General features: G+C 37.1%; 1 protein-coding gene across 1 annotated transcript in view; it reads left to right on the top strand.

The window, feature by feature from the left end:
• Positions 1-27,651, top strand: part of KIF16B (kinesin family member 16B) — a 146,972-nt gene that overhangs the window by 62,646 nt on the left and 56,675 nt on the right. Inside the window, exons 13-19 of the mRNA XM_050893407.1 lie at positions 6,377-6,496; positions 7,071-7,122; positions 8,357-8,494; positions 12,654-12,736; positions 12,936-13,024; positions 21,265-21,318; positions 22,908-24,263. Of these exons, the coding sequence (XP_050749364.1) occupies positions 6,377-6,496; positions 7,071-7,122; positions 8,357-8,494; positions 12,654-12,736; positions 12,936-13,024; positions 21,265-21,318; positions 22,908-24,263 (1,892 nt within the window). The remainder of the gene's footprint in view (positions 1-6,376; positions 6,497-7,070; positions 7,123-8,356; positions 8,495-12,653; positions 12,737-12,935; positions 13,025-21,264; positions 21,319-22,907; positions 24,264-27,651) is intronic.

The following is a 27,651-nucleotide window of genomic DNA, read 5'->3' as shown; positions in this document are numbered from 1 at the left end:
TGTGGATAAATGCATAAATGTACCACTGTATGGAGGTTGATACAGGAATAACAAAAGCCTCACATATCCCAATGACATATCTGGAAAATTTTGTAACTCTAAAGATAAATTAGACTGCTGTGGAATGCACAGATGATGCATACAATAAGATAATATTTTGTTGATCTGAGTTCCTGATTATTGGATGATTTAGTTAGGGTGTCAAAGCAATTCATTGTCTCAAAAAAGCAGTAAATGTGAATGAGAAATGTTTTCTTATGTTGATTTTTATGCATAGTATCTAAAGAACTCATTGCTGTAAGAATTTTTTAAAGTGAAGAATTAGCAGGAGTCAAAGAGACTGAGAATTTGTATTGATAATACAAATATCTAAGGTATATTTACTGATAATATAAATTAAGACACTAGGAAATCTGGTTTTAAATCAAACTTCAAACATTCTTATCCTTTGTGCCCTTGTTAAAGAAAAATTATACTGGCTCAGATTAAATACCCCTGTAGGTGAAGCAGGGTTTATTCAACAGTACTGGATTTTGGAATATAAAAGAGGGCAAGCGGATAGCAATCCTTCCCCAGAAAACTTCCCATGCTTTCTGTGTCTGCGGTTCTTGGAGTTACGGAACCACAGGTGATGGATACCCTGAGCCTTTTTCCACAAGTACCTCCTTTCCTTTTCTCGCCATTTCTCCAGTTCATTTCTTGCATCTATGTAAATTATTGATGTCTGCAGTGTCCTTCATTTTAACAAGGGGTTGCGTTTTGGTTTTGAACTCCTGCTGAATAATTTTCTTTTCTACTCCCTTGTATAAGAAACAGCAAGTGAGCACTGCTTGTTTGGGAATTCCCTCGCTCAGGTTTTGAACACATTCATCATGGTCCTGCCCTGCAGTTACGCCTCGTTTTCTCTTTTTTGAAAGGAGTAACTCTGGAAATGCAAGAGCAGTGTAGCCCTCTTAGAGCACACATGCATGAACTGGGTTTGCCTGGTATAGGTATATCTTTTTTTGTTGTAATTCAGTAGTACAAACCTCAGCTTCCTGGATTTGTCCAAAACTTCTGCAATGGAACTGTAATTTTAAGTCACCTAATCTTTCACCATTCTGGAATGGAAAATATATAAATTTCTGACTTCAGTGAGTGAAGTCCTGGGTTTTTCACCCGCCTTGATTATGGAGTGACCAACTGAGGCTGCTTCATCCATATTTCTTATTCTGTTTGCATAGCCTCTTTAATGCCGTGTATCTGCTGGGTTTGGAAATCAACATTTTTAGGTGCCTTTGAATTCTGAGTAGTGTGGAATGTTTTTTGCTGTAGGTATGAAACATTTGTTTCCAGTGATTTAAGGGGAACACAAAGTGTACTGAATACATAACTGGAGGAAAACTAATTTAGAATTAAGAACTTCCCCTGTGTACAGTTTACATCTATATATTTTATAGAGAGCTTAGTGTTAGTGCTGGGCCACTGAGTATCTTCAGGCATTTTTGTGAACTTGGGATATAATAGCATATTTTCAATGAAATCAAATGCACCCTAAGTACCTGTTAGCATAAGAATCTGCTCTAGTATAGTCTAGTTAAATATTAATGCAAAGACTTTTGCCGTTGCACATTTTTACCCATAATTTCTTTAATTTGGTATTATATGTTTTTGCATAATTTAAATATAGACAGTTGGACAATTTACTTAGCCAGCATAATGTTATGTTTTACTGAAAGCGTCTGCACGTTGTATTCTCAAGACTGTGTGCCAGCAGCTAACCGTTCAATATGTAAATAAAAGAATTGAGTTTTTGCATTGGAAAGTGTGACAGAAATTAAACTCCTCCAAGAGGTTCTGTTCATTAAAAGGGCAGTGTGCTAATTACATGTACTTTTTAATATGTGCTGGGCCAGTAGCAGCATATGTTTTCGCTCTACTGGTGGATTGGTCAAGGAATGTTACAGATGTCTTTTGGGCTCATTTTCTTTTTTAAATTTAATTCAATATGCTGTTGGCTAAAAAAGTAAACCTGCGTGGTTCCATTTTCGTGTGTGTTTGTATGTATATAAATACATTTAAAGAAATCCTATATATCATAAAGATGTTCTTTATCATGGGCAGTTGTATATGGTAAAGATTGATTAACTCATAGGCTCAAATAAGTTCTTTACACAAACATTTTGTTGCTAAACTGCTGGAACATATCTTAGCTGCGAGCTTGGAGATGCCTCTATATCGGTTAATACAGCAAACTTAATCATAGAATAGGTTGGGTTGGAAGGGACCTTTAAAGGTCACCTAGTCCGACCCCCCATTGCAAGATCTGTCAGCTCTGTTCCGCTCCCTTCTCCTGAGGACAGTTTCCCAGGGGCTCTGTCCTGGTTTCAGCTGGGATAGAGTTAATTCTCTTCTTAGTAGCTGGTACAGTGCTGTGTTTTGCATTTAGTGTGAGAATACTGTTGATAACGCACTGATGTTGTAGTTGTTGCTAAGTAGTGCTTATCTTAAGCCAAGGATTTTTTCAGTTTCCCATGCTCTGCCAGCAAGCAGGTGTGCAAGAAGCTGGGAGGGAGCGCAGCCAGGACAGCTGACTTGAACTAGCCAAAGGGATATTCCATACCATGAAACATCATGCCCAGTATATAAACAGGGGGGAGTTGGCCAGGAGGTGCGGATTGCGGCTCAGGCATCGGTCAGCGGGTGGTGACCAATTGCATTGGGCATCACTGGGTTTTTTTTTTCTTTTTTTTTCCCTCTTCTTTTTTATTTTTTTATATTCCTTTTCATTACTATTATTATTATATTTCATTATTGTTAGTATTATATTTTACTTTAGTTATTAAACCGTTCTGATCTCAACCCACAAGTTCTACCTTCTTTCCCGATTCTCCTCCCCATCCCACTGGGAGCAGGGGAGGGGAGCGAGGGAGCAGCTGCATGGTGCTCAGTTGCTGGCTGGGGTTAAACCACGACAGGGTCCTATTGACTAACTCCTTGAACAGCTGGAATTTTGCTTTCCTAAGATTCCAGGTCCTGACTTTACTCTTTGCCTGACCCATATACATCAGGACTGCGAACTCCACCGGTGCCTGATCACTGTAGCCCAGGCTGCCTCTAATCTTGACATCACCGATTAGCTCACTTGCGTTGGTGACCATCAGGTCCAGTATCGCAACCCCTTTTCTAGGGCTGTCTATTACCTGGCTTAAGAATTTATCCTCGATGCGCTCCAGGAGTCTCCTGGATTGCCTACAGCTTGTCATGCTACTTTTCCAGCAGATGTCGGGGTGATTGAAGTCCCCCAGCAGGCCGAGAGCCTGCGAGCGTGATGCCTCCTGTAGCTGGAGTAAGAAGGCTGCTACATCAGTGCAGAAGGAATGAGATTTCACGGTAGCTCTTATATCTCTCTCAGAAGTATTAATGAATTTACTGTATCAGGATATTTCTGACTGCCGAGTCAGAGCTGAATTCAGAGAGACCATCATTTAAATATACAATATAATCCCCTTATTTTAACTTTGACTCAAGAAGTGTTTTCTTATGTACTGACTCAGAATTACTTTCTGAGTTTCTACTCTTCAAATGAGCCTATTTGATCTAGTGGCTCCTAAAGAAGAAGACCAGAAAACCTTGTTGTGTTGGTTTTTTTTTTTTTCTTTTCTCCTCACACAGTAGCCATTTATATTAACTGGAGTGCTCCTTTGTGGATAATACTTGGCTTTCTTTATATTCCACAGTTTATGAACGCATCTTAAATACGGAGGGAGTATGTGTAGGCTTTTCTGTTCAAGGATAATTCAAGCTAAGATGCCTGCAGTACATGCAGCTTTCTTAAACTGTACGTTGAGGTTTTTGTACATTTGCTGAATTAGTGTTTTTTTAATGGGGACAGTGACCTTTCCTGCTCTTGTCATTTGACTTATGGATTCACTGCTTCTTAAAATTGTGTTGCACAAATGAAAGTGAATCAAATCATGGCTCAAACCTAATAATTTCTCTGCCTTATAATAGCTTACAGACCTTCAATTTATTTCAAAAGAGGTCCGTCCTCCTTCAGAAACATCCTTCCTACGCCGTCGAGGATGAAAGAGAGGCAATTTGGCTACTTCCTTCTGGCCTTTTTCTTCTCTTTCTCTCACTGTGGGAGAACAGAGTAATAAAGATCTATTGTTGATGAGGTTTCTGTGATTTCGGTTTGGGGCAAAAGGGGCACAGTTTGGCGTTTGGAGGCATCCTTGCAGAAGCTTTTGAATCTGGAATTAAATTTTAAGCCAAACAATTAAAGTTTAGCAGTTACTGCAGATACAATTTACTAAAAATCCTGAATCTTAATTACGTATCTGAAGATAAAAGCTAATTTACAGCAAGTATTAAAGAAAAAATATTATAGTTAATCGCAGCTACTGTCCGCTGCATTTATTATAATGCTTTTATCAACAGGATGCATTCTGTGTGTGAATGGTAGTCATTTACAAAATAGGGGTTTAGAAACTCAATTAATTTGTGTTCTTTAATTTTAGATCTGAATAAATAAGCAACACATCAATTTAAAATCACAATTTTACATGCTTTATTTCTGAATATAGTAAAAATGTGTAAAGTATTAAAGACTGGAAATTGAAGAAGGATTTTTTCCTTTATTCTTAATTATTTGTGAGATATTTTTCTCACCCAGTGATAATTTCTTTGCCTCCTGGGATGTCTGGTTTTTTCTCAGTCAGGGATGTTGGCAAACGCTTTGTTATGCTGGGGAAAAAGTGTTCAGCTCTTAATATTTTATCAGTTCCATTGGGCCGAAGGTGCCAGGAGTTGTGTAAACGGCCACCAGTCCTCAGTGTTTTAAGTCTTCAGGGAACATTATAGATTATGTATAACAGTAGATGCCACTCAATAAGTATTTAATACGTGATAAGTATCTTTGACTGAAATTACTTTTTCACTCGAACGATAATTTAAGCTGTGTTTTTTGGTTTTATGAGGTGACACTTTTATAATACCAAGGAATAGCTGGGTGCAGTTTGAATGTCAGAGAGCTCCAGGGCAACATGAATCACAGCTGCTTTCTTGCTTTCTGAATGCTTGAGAACTTTTTAATTCATCAATGACCAGAGTGGGATTTCCCGGTTTTGTTTTGCAGTGTCTTTTGTATGTTGTGTCTTTATCTTGTCTTGCCCAGGTGTATCCATACTTAGAACTTTTTAAACAGTATCAATATTGATGATGTTGTGTACTGTGCAGGGAAATGAGATATGACATCTGTTTTCTTCCTTCAGATTTGCAAGTTGCTGTACTTGGGAAAATTAACAATCTATCTGTTGTTTTTTCTTACAAACAGTGTAGTGTTTTGGTTGGCTCCAGAGAAAGCATATTGATGACTTGGAAAAGGAGTAGTCACGCTGCTGTCAGAAACCTTATTTTCCGTGTTTACTAGCACCAGGAGAAAAGTGTGCGCCTTATAATACACAGAAGCGATACTTGCTGATGTTGCCTCTCCTTCCTGGGTTGTTAGTCTTCCTTGGCTTGTAAGGGCTTAGCTGTTTTACGTAGAAAAATGCATTCATTTTGAAAGGCGGTGTGTGTACACATTCACAGTCTCTGTTGCTGTTATCTTCCAGGCCTAGAAACCAATAGGATTTGGTTTCAACTTGAAAAATAAACTTCATAAATACTAAAACTTATTTCAAAGCTACAATTAATTTCTTATTTATTGCATAGACTGCCTGATCAGTACTACGTCGCGTGATATTTTATGCAAGGTTGAAGTGTCCCGCTTGTAGTCCTGCTGAATGGTGCTTCGTCCTACAGGTGGCTGTACAATGTGGCCCAAAGGAATTTTGAAGAATTGAAATTATATGCCACAAATATTTCCTATATTTATTTACTGTTGTCAGTGCTTCCCTTACATTGGATGATGTTTTAACTGCTTAGGCTTACCGAGTTTTCAAATGTCTGGGGTTTTTATTGTGCAAAGTTCAATTTATTTAAAGGATTGCCAAAGAGTTTTCAGTTTTCTGTACCTTAGCCATACTGAATTCTGAGGAGTTTTAAATTCTCCTTACGTTTATGCAAGGTGGTACGTAGCTTGCTTTTAGACAACATTGCCTTGTTATACTCTTGATTGATCTTCCTTATCTGGTATAATTCAGCTGTTTGTCTGGTTTCTTTCAAATAACACCTTCACAGATTTCCTGAACAGCAAGCTTGGAATGCTCAATGGAAATACAACAATCGCATTGAAAATGTAGAAAAACATTAAAAAAAAAAAAAAAAAAAAAAAAAAAGCTTTTTTGGGGGTGATATTACAAAGAATAAGTTACATCAAACTTGGTTTAGAAAGAGAAGGAAGAGCGGTATTTCTTGCATATCCTAATAAATAGGCTTCTGTCCTTTACAGGAACAAACCTTGGCTCTGAGGAAAGAAGGGATAGGTGTTGTGTTAGATTCTGAACTGCCTCATCTCATTGGCATTGATGATGATCTGCTCAGTACTGGTATCATCTTGTACCACTTGAAGGTAAATACACGTCTGTGTTTCCATAGCCTTTATATGCCTTGTGATTTTTTTTTTTTTTTTTCAGTAGACAAATTGTAGTATTAATTTGCTATCTAAATATAGTGCTCATTACATTCCTCCAGCATAGTAAGAAAAGCTCATTATGTTTCTCTGCTAGAGTAAGGAAAGCTCTTAAGAGGTTGCAACTGATTCAATTACAATATCTGTTAATTTACTGTTTAGGTTTATCCTGAGGGTCAACTGGTTAGCCAGAGATAGATGTTTAATATTCCTACCCATGTATATTGGTTTTTCGTTTGTCTCATTGTAAAGCTTGACTTGAAATCCAAATCTAGGTTAATTGCCTCAAAACTACAAACTTGCATCAGGAAAGTTGAAACTTGAATTTGCTAATAATATTGTATAATAATGACTGTGAAAGCATTCTAAAAATGCTACCCGATTTTTTTTCTTCATTTATGTTTAAACATATATTTCGTTCAGGTTACTCTGAGAAAGTGGAAGGATAACATATCTTTGTGGAGGAGGAAGGGAGATTTCAACTGAAAACAATGTGTGTTTCTCTCTTAATTAGGAGGGCCAAACATATGTTGGCAGAGAAGATGCTGTGACAGAACAGGATATTGGTATGGAATTCGGCATTTTTTTACGTTCTTTCTTCAGTTGTTTTTCCTTCTTCTGACATCCCAATATGTGAACAAAGCTTCATAATTTTTTTCCCTTTTTCAGTTAGTTGTCTTTATGTTCTTGCATATTTTAATTTCTAGAAAATTTGAGAGCTGAATTACGTGGGATTTGCTTCAAGGAGCATGACTTCTAGAATAGTTTATGGGCTTAAAATTTATTCATATTCATGTACTTGTTACTAATTTATTTCTTGCTTCTTTTGAAATAGCATCATGTAAAAATACCATCCTTTTTCATACAGCACCTGTCACAATTACTGCACAGTCATTCTCTTAACCTTTGTATAATGACAGTATTGTTATATTGTTATACCTAAAGCAGTCTTTGGACTTTAGATTTGAGTTGAAGAAAATTCTGGAAGTTGATAAAAAGTAGGTGGGCTTCTTGTACTGATATTCACTTCTTATCAAAGCAACTAACTGCCAGACCTGGACTGCCCCGTCACATATGTTGCTTGCAGGCAGTTTCGTTAAATAAACTGCATCCTTTTATTCTGAGGTGAGAGACTGAGAGTCAAATAACTTAGTTTGGTATATTTTTGTGGGTCAAAAGATGCCTGGATTAAAAATTCTATATAAATTTCATTAAACTAGTAACCTTGCGTTGCTTTGTGGTATTAAACAATACAGGTAGAGATAATCATACATTAGTTGAAGAAGAGGCAGAAAGTAGCATAACTGATTGATAAAAGGCCTGAATATAATAGAACATAAGAACCTTATTTTAGCCATCCTTGTTAGTCTACAGTCACAGATTATATCCTGTCTTTTCAGATTTAAGCATGGTTGCTTTAAGGTCAAGAAGCTTTCATTATTTCCCGGAAACCAGTCAAAAAACCCTTGTCTCTACAAATATGTAAATTTTACTTTCCTGTTTGCTATCAGAAGGAAAGAAGCATTTACTAATCTGGTGCTAAAACACAGGCGGAAAGAACATTACATGAAAAAAACCCAAGCAACCCAACACACTTCTTTTTCCACTACAATAAAACAATAAACAGTGTCGACGCTTAAGGCGTGCAGGATGTGAAGGAAGGAAAAAAATATTGTTCAGAATAAAGAGAAAAGATACTCTCAGATATGTAGTGCAATATGTCCTTAATAAATTGATATCAGTATGCTAATCTTACTAGTAGTTAAGACACTAATTATGTTATTTAATCTTTGTATTTAGTTCTTCATGGCCTTGATTTGGAAAGTGAGCATTGCATCTTTGAAAATCTCAACGGTACTGTGAATCTAATACCACTGAATGGAGCGCAGTGTTCTGTGAATGGTATTCAGATTACAGAGGCCACGCACCTAAACCAAGGTATTACCCAGCACAGTGTAATTTTTGGTACAGCATCTTTGTTTCTTTCTGGCAACAGCACTGAAAAAAAAATCTGTGTGTATATAAAGGGGTTATTGTTTCATTCAATTCATTTTAATTCTATGTCTTCTCAACTACAGCCCAAAACCATGAGGAGAGCCATGGAGTTTTTGTTCTGTCAAAGAATTGCCATGTGGTGGAAAGAGAATTCTTTACTAATTTAAGCCACTTCATAATCTTGAGTATGATTTGATAGTTACCCTTTGATTTTGTTCAATGTTTATACATAAAGTGAACTCCATGCAAGATTGCTTCGATTGCTGTAATATTAAGAAAAAGAATATAGGACTAAAATAATATCAGAGACACTCCTGTCCCCTCCCCAAGCTTCAGACCGGTCCTACTTAACGCTCTGTTGCCAAATTCTCTTGTATAGCGGGAGATTCAGCTGGAGTATCTGTTCACTGCAGCTGTAGGGAAATGACAAAAAGAGGGAGGCTAACCCTTATGGAGGAAGTTTAGAGAATTATAATTTTAATATAAAAGCTTTAAAATCTGGAAATGAAAAAGCAGCCGGGACAGCTGGGAATAAAGGTGTATTGTGTTGGCCTGGAAAGGACTGGCTAACAAGCTGGTGGGTGCTGCAGCAGAAGTTTGGGATGTTTTACCTTCCAGGAGCACCCAGAATATCTTCCCATTTAGCAATGAGCTGAAGACGTGTTTAGGAGCGAGGCTGTGACACAAGGAAAGCCTTGCATCTTTTCTGAACTCAAAAAAGTGCTTCAAAAGTCTGCTTTCAGAAAGTAAGGAGTTTTGGTGTAGAGAGGGGACATTGATTTTGTAAAGTGTCTATTTCTTCATGCAAAATGAGAGGCATATGCACTTGTTTCTGTTACAGATACTGGGGGGAAAAAAAGAAAGCCCAGCCCCCTTTGTCTTATGTTTGAGTAAATCCCATTGATAAATTGTTAGCAACAGAAACATTGACATTAATGGCAAATAACACTGTAAACAATAAAAAATGAGTTGCAATGACTCATCTTTACTTTAGCCTACTGCGTTTCAAAGGCAGTAAAGGTTTGATGTGCCTCAGAAGAAAGTAGGAGTTTGGATGCTATTTCCCTCTTCCGGGCATATGTAACAACTTGATTTTTGTACTGTGAAGAGTGGAAACATGACTTTTTGCCTCCCAAATTTCTGTCCAAAGAAATTTGCAACTCAAAAGAAGGGGAAAGGGTTGCTTAGAGTTACTAAATTTGTAAAAAACAGCTCCATAAGCTGACCTGTAGACTGTGTAACCAGACTGAGTCTGAGAAAGGTGGCAGCTATGACATCAGGTGGGCAAAACTGATGAAATAACTGGTTTAACGACTCGTGCACAATCCATGTATCCTAGCTGTGTTAGCATTTAGTCTCACAGCGTGAAGTGCCAGCCTCCTTAAATATGCACTTTAGGTAACGCTGATTAACTGCTGATATATTTAAATGTTTCCGTTCATCATTAGTAATTGTTCATTTGAAAATGTGTTAAGTTTTTAGACTGTCATGGAGTTTAAAAAAAAAAGAGGCATAGTAATTAATTACCACTTCCTTCTACAGATTACTTCCAGTATTTGTGAATTCTGGCTAATGTGTCCTTTTTGCGTAAATGTAACTTACTACAATATTTTTTATTCTTAAGAACATATGGTAGGATTTCTAGAGGTAACTGAATTAATATTCACAATTAGAGTTTGTCCTTTACCTTAAATATATCCTCAACTTAAACCAAGTTTTCAGTTTTTTAGGCCAAACTGCCAGCCCTTCTGTACTTAATGTAACCTCCCACTGCTTGTTTTTTATAGTTTGTTAATTAAAAAAAAAAAAAAGTGACTTTTAGAAGTTGGTAAGATCTTAATTATAGATACATTTGTTTGCATAGTTCCAAAATATTGCTCTGTGTAGGTCAGAGATGCTTGATGACATACAACAGGCATTCTTCTTTTATTTTTTTATATATATATTTTTTTTTTTATCCCCCCCCCCCCCCCCCCCCCCCCCCCCCCCCCCCCCCCCCCCCCCCCGCTCTTTGGTCATTTATGTGTTGGAGTCAACCAGTTAAATTGCGAGATCAGAGCTCCACAAATGATAAAGAATTTGCTTAGTTTTTGTTGTTGTTGTTCTTAGTACTGTTGATGTATTTGACAAACCTTTTTTCTTTGCCATTTAACATTCAAGGAGAATAAGAATTGTTGCTTACAGTAAATAAATGGGAAGCAAACCCCACAGCAAATCCAGTTATGTTTCCATGATGACATTTATGCTGCACTTTGCATACTTACATTCTGATGGAGAGCTGCATTGTACAACAGCGGACAATCGAACCCGGTGCTTAGGCAATATTTGACTGCATGGTTTTGTCCAGACTTTTTTTTCCTAAAGAGGCTTTGATGTTGATGCTTATCTAAGTTCTGTCAAGTGGAAATTAAGATTGTAGAGTTTTTCCTTAATAATACAATAGTACAAAAATGATCATAGGATTCAGAGAAGTACTAAAAAAGAAACCTAGGAGTTGTTCATATGATCCGCCATCTGGGTTTGACTGTCATGTGCTTGCTGTTAAGCTTCTCTTTCCTGTTTTCCTTTAAATTCATGAAGTTAGGGACACATATCTATAACTGTATTCATTCTGATTTTGATTAATTTATTTAAGTTGCTTCCACCTAGTAAAGTGGCCAAAAATGTTTCCTATTAATTATTTTTGTCTTCATTTGAAAGCAACTGAAGGAATTTCGTAGAAATCCTCACTGTCACAAAATCTTCCTCCGGGTAGCCAGCAAGAGTGGAACAGATAAATGTTTGGGACAACTGTGAGCATATGAAGCCGTGGTAGACTAAAACCAGTTTTAGCCCTTTCGCTACAGCAGTCATGACTGTCAGAGATCCCTTTTAATGTGCTTACATAAAAAGTATGCCCAGCGCGCTTCTCAAAGGAAAGGTCATCATATAAATTAGAGGTGGTATCAAAATGACTTTGCAATACAAACCTACGTACAGATTTATGAAAGGTAATTCTTTTTAAGATCAGACTGAGGTAAACAGTTCGTATGGTCCAAAATTAAGGTGTTGTGTAGACAGCAAGAAGCAATGTTGTGACTATAGTAGTTTTTGCCGTTCATTTGCCAAGACTGGATGACCTTATTTGGGTTGATATTCCTAATTAAGCTAATTTTAAGAGGGGTGTTCCTTATTAAGGACAGCATTTCATTCTCAGATGGTAAGAATTTGTTTGTAGTGAACAGTCTCAGTGCAATTTTTTCATACCGTGAGTGTAGTGGAGTCCTTTTTTCTTTTTGAAAATGCCTCATACCAACTGAGGGATAAATGCTTGATTTTGTGGTGGTTAACTTGGAAGACTTCCATGTTATGACAGTAGTGAGACATCACTGACAATATATTTCTTAGTAGGAAAGTATTAATCTTGGTGCCATTGTCTTTAAAATACGATAAGAATTGCCCAGAATCTCATTATTTGTGACCTGTACCTTAAATGATTAAATACAGTAATGGATGTGCATTGAGCAATATGAATTATTCAAGGTTCTTCCCTTAGAAAATAGCTATTGGGTATAAAAGTCTAATAATCCTGTTTTGAGTGATGATAAACTTCAGTGTTGTTCCACATAGAGAAGAAAAAGGTAAGTGAGAGTACAAATTATGGAGATCTGGACCTTTCAGTGTAGGTGGATTCAAACCTGCCTGCGATCAGTAGTGGATGGACAGGTTTGTTCTTAGTCACATTTATGGATGTTCCCATTGTAGCTGGTACCTACTGGTGGCTTCCAGTGTAGCACCCTTGAACAGTGTATAGATCAAATTGGGGCAGCTGCTTCCACTGCTTCCTCTACCTAGATTTATTCTTTAACTGAACTGCATGAACATGATTGACCTTTGTGTGTGTGAACATGTGTGGGTTGTTTTTTGTTTTTTTTTTTTTTTAAAGTAGTAGAGTAGAAGTTTAAGAGTAGGAAGGTAGTTGTACACTTGAATTGTCAAAATGCATTTTCATTTTGTTCTTGCTTAATGGAAGTCTTTGCTTACATATTGTGTGTCTGAAAAATTACGTGGCATTTTCAGGTACAGAATGTCGTCCGTGAATGGTGTGTGTTTTTCTCATCAGGTGCTGTTATATTACTTGGAAGAACCAATATGTTTCGCTTTAACCACCCCAAAGAAGCTGCTAAGCTAAGGGAGAAAAGAAAGGTAGAGTAAATCAGTGTTTGGTAAATTCAAACCTTTTCACAATTTTCTTGCTAATATAGGTATACCTTGATTGTTGTAGAACACTTTTTTTTTATTTGCTTCACATACTTTAGTTAATATTTCATCAAGTGAAACAAAGTAAGAGTTTGTAAGCACATCAGTGTTTGTCTAATACATTTATTTTATGGTCTGTTGTTAGAGTGGACTGCTGTCTTCCTTCAGCTTGTCTATGACAGATCTTTCAAAATCTTGTGAGAACCTGTCAGCGGTTATGCTTTATAATCCAGGGTGAGTATATTCTAAAACGCGGTTGTTAAAATTCCAACCGTTCTTCATTTTAGCAGTTTGAATGTTCCAAATGGCAGTAATAGAAAATATGTTGTTCTCAGGTTATCCTTGTTGAATAATGGGCTTCCGAATGAAGCCAGAACTTTTCAGAAATGTTATTTGAACTGGTCCATGCTAGAAAATGGGGTGAAGGGACACCGAGGAGCTTTCCATCCTGCTTAAAACTTGCTTTTACCTGGGATTTCTCTGCTCAAATGCAAGAAGTGTAACTGCACCAGCAAACAGCCACAGGGATAGATCTGACACAAAGAAAGTTGTAGTACCTGGAGTCTGGGAGACAACATTTGCATTGTAACCAAGGTAGTTCAGCACAATAATCACGTGGCAAATTTTACGTTTATGCTTTCTTCAGAATTAAAAGTTAACTATTTTTCCTGAGAAAAATACGTTGTAAAATGAAAATTAAGGTTTCTTGGGTTTATATAATACCAATACAAGCATAAAAAGGCTGGGAAATGAATGTCATGTATTCTCACCTATATACGTCCTAGTAGGTGGCCAAGTTAGGATGCGGAAAACAGTTTTAGTATACAGTAACAATGACATAGACTGCTTATTGTAGAGAAGCTGTTTTTAATGTTTTCACCAGTGTTCTTAAAGTGACTTACAGAGAATTGATGGTGTTTTGTTCTAATTTTTTTTTTTTCAATAGCTAGTGCCTGGGTTTTGAATTGAGTGTGAGATGAGGCACTTTAACCACCTATGCGCTTTTTGAAAAAATGGCTGTAAATTGAATTATAGGCTTGGATAGCGCAGCTTTATTCCCGAGTTTTACTGTGGAGTTGCTCTTTATCCATTAGAATTGAGGAAGATTGGACAGGTAATAACAACTTCAAGTTAAACAATGTCTTAAATATAGAGTATGTGTAATAACATTGCTTCAAATGTAACTGTTGCTCTTCTGCTACTGAGTACTTACAGAGATCTCAAGATAGTGAGCTAGTTGCTGATGAATTACATCTTTTTTTTCAGGCAGATGAAAGAGACGATCAGAAAAGTATATGTATATTTTTCTGTTTCTTTACCTTTTCAAATAGTTCGATCTAAAAGCTTCTAGTGACAGTTGCTAGTATTATATTTTCTGTGGGCTGGAGAAAGTTCCTGGCTGTTGTTTGTTGCCTCTGGTTATTGATCAGCTACCATGGGCTTTTCCCTGACTAATAATGTTACTCTGCTACAATACTGTTATGAATAATTACATCATACTGCACAGTACTGACCTTGACTTTGCAGTCAGCATAGAGTAGGACAGATTATTTCCAGCATTGCCTTACTTTTAGTCTTTCAGACTTGCGGCAAAATATAATGTCATGGGCAAGGCCCAGTTGAAGGTGGGCTTAAGAATGATTTCCCTGCCCAAGGAGTTCGTACTGCCTTCAGATAATGCAAAATCGTGTCTTAGAGAGAGGATTTTTCCTGTAACCCTTGTTTAAAAAAAAAAAAAAGAAAAAAAAAGAGAGAGAGAGAAAGTCTGGAGAGTTACTTGATTGTCTCTGATGGAGCAGATTGCAGCAAATTCTTCTTTTTCCCTGGTGTGTTTTGTGGAATATAGCTTCTTTTTTGCTTATCAGTTCTTCAAACATCTTGCCTTGCTTTCCTGGAAATCGAACAGTATGAATAATATAACTAAATTATCAATGCATGCAGCAGTTTTTAGAAATGCTGCCATTTTTCCTGTGTAACACTTCTTGTAACTTTTATTTTCCTTTCTCGGGTATGATTACCAGAGCATTGTTGCTGTTGAAATTGACGATAAGATTAGGTGAAATACTCTTTATATTCCTGAACACTTCCATGCCTGTGTTTTATTAGACTGTAAACTATGAGCAGAGGGTTAATTATTGATATTCTCCTGCTAGTCTGCATTCAATTAATCTTTGTGAACTGACTTGCAGGAATAGATATTTTGTCCTGCTTGATTTGTAAACGCAAGAAGGGATTATGCTTAAGGATTACACTACAGGAGGAATGCAGGTCTGCATGACTGTCACTTGTTAGTGAGCAATAAAACCTATCTGAGGTTGTTACATAGTCACTGTTATGTACATAGGTTTTTCTAAGCAAGGAAGCTCATGAATCATAGGATCATAGAATAGTTTGGGCTGGAATGGACCTTTAAAGGTCATCTTGTCCAAAACCCCTTGCGATGAGCAGGGACATCTTCAACTAAATCAGGTTGCTCACAGACCTGTCTGACCTGACCTTGAATGTTTCCAGGGATGGGGCATCTACCACCTCTCTGGGCAACCTGTGCCGGTGTTTCACCACCCTCAATGTAAAAAATTTCTTCCTTCTATCTAGTCTAAATCTACCCTCTTTTAGTTTAAAACCGTCACCCCTTGTCCTATTGCAACAGGCCCTGCTAAAAAGTTTGTCCCCATCTTTCTTATAAGCCCCTTTTAGGTATTGAAAGGCTGCAATAAGGTTTCCCCGGAGCCTCCTCTTCTCCAGGCTGAATAACCCCAACTCTCTCAGCCTTTCCTCATAGGAACACCTCATAGGAGAGGTGTTCCATCCCTCTGATCGTTTTCCCTTTGATCCCTCCTCTGGACCTGCTCCAACAGGTCCACGTCTTTCCTGTGCTAAGGGCTCCAGAGCCGGACGCAGTACTCCAGGTGCAGGTCTCATCAGAGCGGAGGAGAGGGGCAGAATCACCTCCCTCGACCTGCTGGCCACGCTTCTTTTGACGCAGCCCAGGATACGGTCGGCCTTCTGGGCTGCGAGCGCACGTTGCCGCCTCACGTCCGGCTTTTCATCCACCGGTACCCTCAAGCCCTTCTCGGCAGGGCTGCTCTCGATCCCTTCATGCCCCAGCCTGTATTGATACCGGGGCTTGCCCTGACCCAGGTGCAGGACCCTGCAGCACTTGGCCTTGTTGAACCTCATGAGGTTCACACGGGCCCACTTCTCAAGCTTGTCCAGGTCCCTCTGGATGGCATCCTGTCCCTCAGGCATGTCAACCGCACCACTCAGCCTGGTGTCGTCTGCAAATTTGCTGAGGGTGCACTGGATCCCACTGTCTATGTTATTGATGAAGATATGAAACAGTACCGGTCCCAATGGTTGTGTATTCATAATTTAAACTCTTACCCCATCTTCAGATGCTTTAACAATGTTTAAAACAATAGATGCCATACCTAATAATACATATTGCCTATGCAGTGCTGAGGCGGGTCTGCACTATCGCTAATAGCTCAGCGATTTAAAAAAAAACAAAAACCAAACTCCACACCCAACAAACTTCAAATGTGACTGTTTTTACTGCTTTTATGACTGCTGCAAAGAGAAGGTAGGATCTGAAGTTTGCACGGCAGTTTAACTGAGCCCTGGTCTTACAAATCGGTAGAAGAAAGCATCTTCCATAATTGGTGCATCTTTATGGACAGCCATTTGGCAAGAGCAGCTTTTCAGCTTAGGCTGGGGTTCCATGAGAATTTTAAATTTATTTATGTTGATGCTGACACTGTTTTCTTTCCATCTCCTCCTTTGTGGCAGCACTGGAGTTTTTCTGATCATGTGGTGAGCTTGTCCCAAACAGGTGATTCTGCAGAAAGTGTTACTTTAAGGGGAACAAGTGGCTGGGGTAAATGTAAGTTAAAGAAAAGAATATGTTTTGAATAAAACAGACCCCAGGCATTTAGGCCTTAGTAATAATTCAAAGCCAATGGCATCGTAGTCGTAAAGAGTTAGACGGCTTGCAGAATGCTTGAGCCTGTACTTCCAGCTAGGAATGCTGCTTAGCAGGTACAGTGCTGCAGTGGTTATTCTTCTGAGTGTTCAGCCTGGGTAAAACATTCAATAAGTCTGATCTCTGGGTATCAAAGGCAGGGTAATTGTACCCAAGACATTAGGTGGAAGAAGCATCTCGCTTCCTGGAAAAGTGCAGATGGAAAAGAATATCCTACACTAAATTTGGTTTGGATTTCCCCCCCACCCCCCCCACCCCCAGCAGGAATAATGTAGGATGTGGTCCTTTGGTATGACCCTTTATTACAATAGATTATAGTATCAGTTTCTCATGACATAATGGTATACTGCCCACCAGCAGTGTAGATCTAGATTCAGTAGCTGGCCCTCTGGTGGGTTTTCTTGTTTGTTTGTGTTTTGTCCGACTTCTGGAGCTGACTAGCATTCTGCCTATTGTTAATTTAGTACTTTCAAGACCACCTTTTCTTCCAGTTTCACTGTTGATAACCTAAAGACTGGTAGCTAAATTTGCAAGTTCTATAGGTTGCAATAAACAGCTTGTAAGATCTAGTATCTTTAGCAATCAATGGCAGAAGAGCCTGTGGGGTATTACCTTCAGTTGTTGTGAAAGCAGATAAATGATGGTTCTTGCTTACTGTATCTGTATCTTTCCCATGTGAAAATCAGTGTTATCTTTGTGTTTGCAGATGGGTGGTCTTTGTGTGTGGCTTTTGTTGTATGTGTGTTTTTTGTTTGGCTGTTGATTTCCCATATGTGGAGATAGTTGCATAAAATTTTGGCTTAACATGCAAAATTCTTTGTTCTGCTTCTTCCGAGTCTCTGTCTTTAATCTGGTGTCATGGAACACTGCTTCGGATAATAAGCTTTGGATAAAATAGAATTTTGCACATAGATTTATGCTGAAGATTTCATTTGTGGGCCTTTTGTAAGCTACATTATACTGTAACTCTAAAACCACTCATGAATAACCTTGGTCTTGTCATGGATTTAGCATGGGGTTTTTTGTTTTGTTTTTTAAATTAATCTCATAAATTGGGCTACAGAACAGCATTGTAACATCTTTGTAGTCCTGCCAGTACTCAGTCTTTCCTAACAGATGTAGTACCAGATCGAACTTTTGTGCTGTGTAAATGAAGCTATTGTAGTACAGTGCTAGCAGAACTGACTTCCTTTCTCTGCAGCTTATCTACACTGCTCTTATCACTACATATGCCACGTTTTCCAGGAAAATGGTGTCTCTTTAATTCAATACTGATCAGATTAAGGTCCTTTGTGGTAGATCTACAAAAGAAGAAAGAGTGGATTCTAGTCTTTAATATCTGTATGTTTCTTTCTTTTTAATTTCAAGCTAATATTTTTTCCTATTCACAGTAGTGCTCACATTAATAAAGGAAATAGAGGTTATGTGAAAAAGATTTTTATTATGGATAGACTAAACCGGAAAAAATCAGTCTTGTATCTGTGCTTTGTAAAACTGGCAGTGATTTGTTATAGCTGTTGATTTTTTTTTTTTTTTGGTGATGCTGAGATTTTTTTTTTACTAGCTTCTTAAAGAAACAACGTATCCGCAATCATTGACCGCCTGTCCTGCCTCCCCAGATTCTCTCCTGTCCTGAAATAACTTTGAGCCCATAACCAGTTTGAAGCAAATATTGCAGAGGTAATGGTCTCAGAAGTGGTGAATTCCTAAATATATTGAGAAACTAGGCAGCTAGCTAAGGAAGACAGGCATCGTTGTTACCCCTGCAGAAATAAGGGCTGCAGCGTGAGCGCCTTTGAGAGAGATTAGATAACCCCTTGGTAGGAGAGCCTTCAGTGGAGCTCAGACCTTCTTAGGCACCACCGAATCTACGTAGCAGCAAAACACCAGGCTGTGTTAGCCCTTCTCTTCATAGGAGTATTTACTTGTCTAAAATGCATTAAACGTGCATTTTTAAAACAGCTAGGTGTAGCGTTTGGAAGCTGTTGATTGGGGTGTTGATGATGATTCATATTTGGGTTTGGGAAATAGCCATTTTCACTGAAGAAAGAACCACTTCTGCATAGTTCATTCCTCTTTCCTGAACAACCTTTTGAGCACCACCAGCTTCATTTCAGTGTAAGGTAAAACTGATTGTCGTGACACCACTGTTGAAGGTATTAGAGGGACATCCTCAAAGAGAAAATCCCGGAGTTTTCACCGCTGACCTGTTTTTATATCAGACTGATTGCTGTGATGGCTCATTTCCCTTGTATCAGATCTCAATCAAAAGCTAGTTACCATCTTTATACTTATATAAAATGTGTTTGCCAAATTATGTGTTTTATAGGACAGTTAAAATATCCAAAGATTTTTGCTCTGGGTTTTGCACATTATGTTAGCCAATCTGAAATGTTTTACTTCATTATGGCCTAACCAAGCATGGGAATACTTGGAAATCATCTTTGCCAACTGTCTAAGCAAAGATGGTCTACATCTGACAGCGCCCAACGGACATCTGCATTTCCACAGACCAGAGCTATATTCCCCAGGGTCTATATTATTTTGGACTGAAGTAACGATGAATATAGTGGCATTTGTCAGCCAAGCCCTAGGTAAGAAGTGATAACTAACAGCTATGAATTCCAGAGGTAGTAGACCATAGCCAAAGCAAGCACTTTTTGAGATATAGCTTAAAAAAAAAAGGGGGGGGGGAGGGGGAGGAAGCTCATGGTAACAATTGAATTAAGCTTTTGCTTTCTGAAGGTCCCTTCAGATTGCTTTTTGTTCTTTTGCATAACTTTGTGGATTTTGCATTGCTGCAACAGAAATTGTAATCAAATTAAAAATACTAAGTTGTTGTCATCTCTCCTTGTGCTGTAATGTTGAGATAGTGCCTGTCCTAGACATAGTCTTAATGCAAACGTGAAGGGGCTCTTGGTGAGACATTTACATGAAGACTCTGGATGTCTGGAGTTGTGTATAAAAATCTACATTTGCTAATCTCTTAGAAGTTGTAGAAGGCATTTTTTTTAAAACGAATTTGTGAGAAATAGAGAAAAATGAAATTTGTAAAACCAGTTTTTCTCCACTATTGCAGTGGTTAAAGATGCTTCTTGAGCATGTAGGAATCAAAGTTCACTTAAATTGCTTTATAAACATTAGATTATTGGTGTATTTTTTTGCATGTTTCCAAGGGCAATTCCTTTTTCTAATAGGCATTTGTATGATTTTAGAAAGAAATATTAAACATACCTTATTTTTAAAAAACTTGATTATATAATTGTGGTCATGACATCTTAAACTGCAGTTTCTCACATACTGTAAGTTAACTTGTGGTGCAGTCTTCATTTTTTCAGTGTTTGTGAACCTATCTCACTGACCTGCAAACTTCTTAAGCTGTAGCAGGTCTGAAATAACTGGATATTTGTGTATTTGGTTGAATATTTTAGTCTATATATAGGTTTAATATTTAAAATAAAATATTTATTTTGAGAAACTTCCTTAAAAAATATAAAACTTTCAAAGGAAATTAAAGAGAAGGACTTCTGTGCAACTGTAGTAAAAGCTGATATTAAAAATGACATAAAATACTGTCCCATAATTATTCAGAACCTTATCAAACTAAATACATTAAAACCTCAAAATATTTTAGATGAATGGATTTGGATTGTGTTCTGTGCTTGAATGTTTCATTTTGCAGGAATTTGAGGTTTTTCAACCCCGCTGATGACATCATAGTAATGTTTGGTGTGGTGGTGGTTTTTGGTTTTGTGGTTTGGTTTTTTTTTTTTTTCCCTTGGGAGGAAAAGGAAGAGCTACGAGCATGCTGTAGCGTAGTTTTGTAGCTCTTTCACTTCTCAGAAGTGGCCAAGTTAATAAACCATAGGAAGATGAGCATCAATTTAACTATCACTGACATTTGAAAAACATGTTTGGAAAGAACATTTATTTAAATTTTACTTTTGAATAGTAATGTGACGAATGTTCTATGAATCTAACCAATTTAACCTCTAATAAAACAAACTGTTGTTGACTTGAAAATATTCTGTACCACTAATATGTTTTTTCTATCAATTCCTTTCTTAATTGATCTCTCTGTTTCCCTCTGCCTCCCATGGCAGTCTTTTCCCTGTAAAAGGACCAATCTGTCTAAGGTAGAGAAATTCAGTTTTTATGTATTGATTGCCATGTCCGCGTGTAGTTAACTTGCAGAGGCTATGCTAATTGTTTATCTGTGTTGTTTAACTTTACTTTTTAAATAGTTCTTTTTTTTTTCCGCAGAAATTCATTTACTTTTCTGTTTGTGCGCGCGTCAGACAGCATGATACCTAATTTGTAACCCCTAATGAAGGAAATATTTTCTGTTATTGTAGACAGTAGTTTTATAAAACTTCTGATTTGTACCATTGTTATAATCTTCTAAACAGACACTGAATTGCGTCATATCTTCCTATTTTTTGTGATATTCAGGAAATAATAACCTTTTTACTGTGTTCTTTTTTTTAATCAGGCTAGAATTTGAGAGACAACAACGAGAGGAGCTTGAAAAATTAGAAAGTAAAAGGTAACATTATTCTCTGTGGTCTTTATGTATATGTGTGTGAATATACATGCACACTGTAGACTCATTTAAATGATATAATTTGGAATCACGGTGTTACTCAGCAAGCAGAGGATCCTGATATAAATAATTTTATCTTGTTTTATCTTCTGTGAAGATTTTGGTTCTTATCTTGAAGTGTTCGTTCTTATTGATTAGTAACAGATAGACAAGCTGAATTGTAGCTAAATGCGATCTTTAGCAAAGGAAATAACAAACAGAAAGGTACGAGGATGGTAGATCATACAAATGTAATATTACTCTTGCTCTTAATTTTCATGGTATTATTTTAAAAGATGGCAAATTATATTCTTTATTCAGACCTTTTTTATGATTTAGTTGCCTTTGGAATGAATCTTAATTGGAAAAACTAATGCTATAAACTCTGCTTCTGTTAAATATAACTGTAGTGCTGGTATGGGCATACCAGTCATACTTATCAGAATGTTATTTAGAAATCAGTTTGAAGTACAAAAGACAGTATTGCCGTCAGCTGGCAAACTGAGCTGGCTGTTCTGGCTCATCGTACCTGCTAAGATTTTAGAAGTAATAGCTCTCACCTTGTTGCAGATCACAGCATTGATTAGATTCATAAGCTGAAACACACTTTCTGCCATCTCAGCTTTAGACTGCTTGCTCCATTTTGAAAGAGCTGTTTATATAGCTGGACTAAGTTAAGTAAACTCAGAAGACCCTTGAAACTCCAAAGCATTAGATGTTATTCAGAAAATGATGCAACAGAATCATTGATATTTATCCTCTTTGTTATGTTGATAGGGTTTGAATTCAGATTGCGCTGAAGTTGCTTTGCTTGTGCTTTAATCTATCTGACTTTAACTTCTTGCAAAATAACCAACTGACTTGGAGGTTGTCTCTACATGTATTCAAGCGACTGTATTATGGGGATAATGGTGACCCTCAAGTCTCGGTCTGTCCTCATATGGAATCCACTAGAACCTTTAAAAGAGAGACTGCACAGGACATAATAATTTGTCTTAAAGTAATTTCTCTCTCAAATACATCTGTTCCTAAGTTTATAATCCTGTTTATCAATAATCCAGTTAGGTTCACCTAAAGAGAAGACATTGTTTTAATTCATCTGTTGGCTTAAATTTGGTGAGGCAAATTTCGAATAAAGTCCTTTTATACAAGTTTTGTATATGAGAATGTGTGTATACATAAAAATACATATATTTATGCTTCCCTGTGTGCACTGATGTGTTCTATCAATATTTTTATTGGATTTGACAGAACTAATACAGTCTAATTTTCTGCTAACATAAATACTATATAACATGTCTTCCTGTAATTTCATATATCCACAACTTTTTATGTTGAAATAGACTATATGAATCTCTTTACCATTTGTCTCATGCATTGAGTCACTTCCAAGCAATGTAAGATCTTAACCTGTGGCAGAACAAAACTTAAAAAAAGAAACCATTATATATTCTGCAAAATCCTTGTCCAAACCTTTTTAACTTCTAAGGGATATGTTGTCTTTTGGAAAGAAAGAAAAGTTTGAAATATTGCATGTAAATGTTTTACTGTAGGAAACAAATAGAAGAGATGGAAGAAAAACAAAGATCTGACAAAGCAGAACTTGTAAGAATGCAGCAAGAAGTAGAGTCACAGCGCAAAGAAACAGAAATAGTACAGCTGCAAATTCGAAAACAGGAAGAGAGTCTGAAACGGAGGAGTGTTCACATTGAGAGCAGGTTAAAGGATTTGCTGGCTGAAAAAGAAAAATTTGAAGAAGAGAGATTACGGGAACAACAGGAGATAGAGCTTCAAAAGAAAAAGCAGCAGGAAGAAATTTTTGCCCGGGTCAAAGAGGAGTTGCAGCGACTACAGGAACTTAATCATAATGAAAAAGCAGAGAAAATGCAGATTTTCCGTGAACTAGAAAAGCTTAAAAAGGAAAAAGATGAACAGTATATTAAGCTGGAATCAGAAAAAAAGAGACTCGAAGAACAAGAAAGGGAGCAGGTGATGCTGGTGGCTCATCTAGAAGAACAGCTTCGAGAGAAGCAGGTCATGATAGAGCTCCTGAAGAGAGGGGATGTACAAAGAGTTGAAGAAGAGAAAAGAGATCTTGAAGATATTAGAGAATCTCTTTTGAAAGTCAAGGAAGCCCGATCTGAAGGTGATGAAAACCACGAAGAGTTAGAAAAAGCACAGCATGATTTTGTAGAGTTTAAAAGGAAACAACTGGAACAGTTGACTATTTTGGAAAAAGATTTAGTTCAACAAATGGATCACCTAGAAAAGGAAATAACAGATGAAAAAAGAGCTCTGGAACACTTAAAATTTGCACACGAAGAACATTTAAATCTCAAGAGAGATGATGAAAACTTTGTGGATGCTGTACTCAAGGCTGAAGAAGTTGACAAGATAAAGCCAGCAGAGTACAGGCTCCAATCTAAAGTACGCCAGCTTGAGTACCTGAAGAGTAATCATTTGCCAGCTCTGCTGGAAGAAAAACAAAGAGCTTCTGAAGTCCTTGACAGGGGCTTGTTAGGGTTAGATAATACTCTCTATCAAATAGAGAAAGAAATAGAAGAAAAAGAGGAACAGCTCGCCCAGTATAGAGCTAGCACAAATCAGCTGCAGCAGCTTCAAGAAACCTTTGAATTCACAGCCAATGTAGCTCGTCAGGAAGAAAAGGTTCGGAAAAAGGAAAAAGAAATCCTTGAATCAAGGGAAAAACAGCAGAGAGAGGCGCTGGAGCAAGCTGTTGCAAAGTTAGAAAGGAGGCACTCAGCTTTGCAACGTCGTTCGACGATAGACTTTGAAATTGAAGAGCAGAAACAGAAGCTTGCCACCTTGAACAACAGCTGCAGCGAACAGGCAGGTCTGCAGGCTAGTCTAGAAGCTGAGCAGAAAGCCCTCGAACAAGACCGAGAACGGTACGTGTTGTGGTACCTTCCATTTATTAGAACCTATCCACAAAAAGTGAATAATTTTATACCTTAGATGTTGAGAGAGCGACTTGTTCTGAGTCCCAGTGTTTGAGTCTCTTGATGAATTTCAAGTAGTTTACCCAGAATTGAAACTCTGTATTGCTTTTTAAAGGGTTCTTGCTCAGTCATTCATTTCTGTTTTGTTCGGATACTTACCCCATCTTATCCCATCCTCAGCCATATAGTATTTGCATTAGCCGTCACAGTACTTAAATAAATTGTTTTACCTATTTAGAAAGCTCAGCCAACCTTATGTTCTGCCCTTACAAAAACATGTACTGTCTAACAACTTTTTTCTCTTAAAATATCAATGTATAACATTTTGTTTCTTTATTAGTAACAAGCTAGATGTTTGTTCAAGATTTGGAGACTTGATAGTTACCGTAGACTGCCAACTGTCTCTCAGCTGATGATGTGCTGAACACTTCTGGTATTCAAAGTAAACAGATGTAATGTTTAATTTTTTGTTATTGGTTTCAGGGCTAAATAAAATAGACTAGCCATATATCCATGTAAAATTTGATGGTGATTTTTAAGCTTATTGGAAAATATACAGAGGCCTTAATACAGCCCTGTGTGATGGCAAACCCTTTTAGGTACGGAAGCAATGTCATCAGTTATACACATGATATCTGGTAGCATAACATTCAGCCTAAGTATGGGAGGCTCAGAGGAAAGTGATTCAGGTAAGGAAGGATCTTTCTATGTGGAAGAAGAGGAAAAAATCTTTTGTTTTATTTTTGGCCTGAGCAAAAATCCACTGGATTAATGCATTTAATCCATGCAGTATGGAAAAAGGGCAAAATTGCCATTATTAAGTGTGTTGTCTGATTTGCTAATACTAGAGCTTTAAAACCTGTGATTATTGGTGAAACAATGAAGTGTTTTTTCTTGAGGTAGGATTTGCCATTTGGTTTTTTAATGTTCCGCTAATTATATGACTTCTTTCATAAGCCCTTCAAACAGATGCTTGATTAGAAAAACACCTAAAAAAACCCTTGCCTATAGCCAAATTGAAGAGCTCTTCTGTATCCTTTTCCTTTTAAACCATTAACAGAATAGTTCCTTTCTATGCCCTGTGTAGAGGTCACTTTTTCAACATTTAGAGCTACGTTGTGTGGATTTTAGTTAAGCATTTTCAATACTGATTTATCATTTTGTTGTGTATATTGCCATTATTTTTCATAATTGTCTTGAACATAAAATCTTGTTTTCTACACTAAGCATCTCACTTGACTAAAGTCAGCTATAAACAACTGGAGTTTCCACAAAAATAGACAGCTTAGCCCTCAAGAGATTGCTGGGTTGTGTGATAAGTGAAAAAAATATGTTGTCGGCTAGAAGACTGAGGTTTGGAAAAGATACCAAGGAAGTGAAAAGGTCTCTCTTCCCTCCCCCCCCCCCCTTGGTTTTCTTCTTGTTTATTTTAAAGTCCTTTTGCACAAACTAAATAAAACTTTGAAGTCTTTCAGTGAATCGCCCAGGGGCCTGAATAGTTCCATTCAGAATGTTTTTATGAATGTTGAGGCAGAAGAAAATCTTAAGATACACGATAGCGTGTTAAATGTTGCAGACTGCTTATTGCTCTTGTGTTTGAGTTTACACTTCACAGTACACAATGTCTTGGGTACTATAGTAAGCATATGAATTGTGTATGTTTCTTATTGTTTATGTAGATACCATTATATGATGATGTGCTCTGCTTCAGATCAGTGTTAACTCTCTGAAAATGTTTAAATGCAATATTCATTTGAAATGCTGTATGAGTCCATCGTAACTGGATAAAATGTTTTTTCCAGTTTGAATAATACGTTAGCTCAAATTCTTTCACCTACAGGGATGACCCCCAAAACGATAATTTGAAGTTAACTTATACTGGAATAATGCATACACGTTTTGTCTTTACTGGCAGAGGTTTGTGGCAATAGAATGAACATAAAGCAACTTTAGAGTCGTCTTTGAGACAATGGGATGTATCGCTCACAAGTGGCAAGGTGCAGTTTACTGTACTTAATGGTGGATGCATCACACAGCTGGATGAGTTTATAGCTATAGGAAGTGATATCTCTTGATAGTAGGATGTTTACAAATCAAGAGATAAGCTTTGTTCCTTTAATGTAAGTCTGATTTTTGTGGTTAAATTGATTTTCCATAGATGCAAACACTCTCCTATATCCATCAGCCATTTCCTCTCCACTTTCCCTCAGGATGCAAGATTGTTTTGCTGCTAATCAAAAGAAACAGATGGCTTCTGGCAGTGCTGCAAAAAGTGCTCTAAAAATTAAGTAACAATTCAGCCTGCTTTTACTCCAGCCTAAGCCTCAGCATCCGTCATCTCTTTAATTTTCTGTTTTAACCTCCAGGATGGAATAAAGTAGTTGTAGCGTTGTACTTCAATTTAGATGTATGCAATTGTAGGATAAGTGGTAGAATCCCAACTTTGCATAGTATCCCCTGCTTTTGCAGGAACTTCTTTTCTTTTATTCTTTAATTTTCAAGTAACCTCTAGAAGAACAATTACCTTTAGAGACAAAAATTGTAATGGAAACGGGGAAGATTATTACTGTGTTACTAATCTAATCTCAGCTACATTACAAGTGAAAAGTGTTTCTGCAGATTACTTTGTTATAATATAGTTTAATTTGACTAAGTGATAAATATTGCAAGAAGTGCTTCTTATTTTATACTAGATGCCTCAGGCATTTTCAGTCAAAAATGCAGTATCCAATTTTACATTTTCTCTTCTGTGCATAAATCTGGCTGGTATGAAATTATTTGTTAAAGAAAGCGAGGAGGTTTCCATTTCAAAAGATGATTTATTAGGTATATATAAAATAAATACTACATGTTTTATTTTCTAAGTAGATTTTCAAAAATATATATACAGACCAAAGGAATAACTGGAAAATGAGATTTATATGTATAGTACACAATTTAAAGATTTTATTAGCCACATCATTGTTTTAGGTTGCCTTTGTTTTTTTGGATTAGTGCTGTATTTTGAGTTTTTAATTTCTCCCCCCCCATTTATTCATTTACTTCACATTGGAAGCTAATAACTGAGGTCATTGATAGAGTTCTGTAGTGAGGAAAGTTTATTCAAGTGATCCTAATAGATAGGTTAAGTCTTCTGAATTAATATTTAATGTGCTGAGTTAGATACCTTTTGCATTGGAAGTTATTGAAGTTGTTTTATTTAACTTAATACTGCTGTTGTAATGTGGTTTTGAGCTGTCTTTATCTTCCTATCTAAATATGCTTGAAGAACATTATGATTTTTATATCTTCATCAATATTCATACCTACAATCTTACATACATGTATCCCAGTGTAA

Source organism: Gymnogyps californianus, chromosome 3, assembly GCF_018139145.2.
Source record: "Gymnogyps californianus isolate 813 chromosome 3, ASM1813914v2, whole genome shotgun sequence".
NCBI classification, from domain to species: Eukaryota; Metazoa; Chordata; class Aves; order Accipitriformes; family Cathartidae; genus Gymnogyps; species Gymnogyps californianus.
Note: the sequence above shows the minus strand (reverse complement) of the source record. Positions and strands in the feature narration are given on the sequence as shown.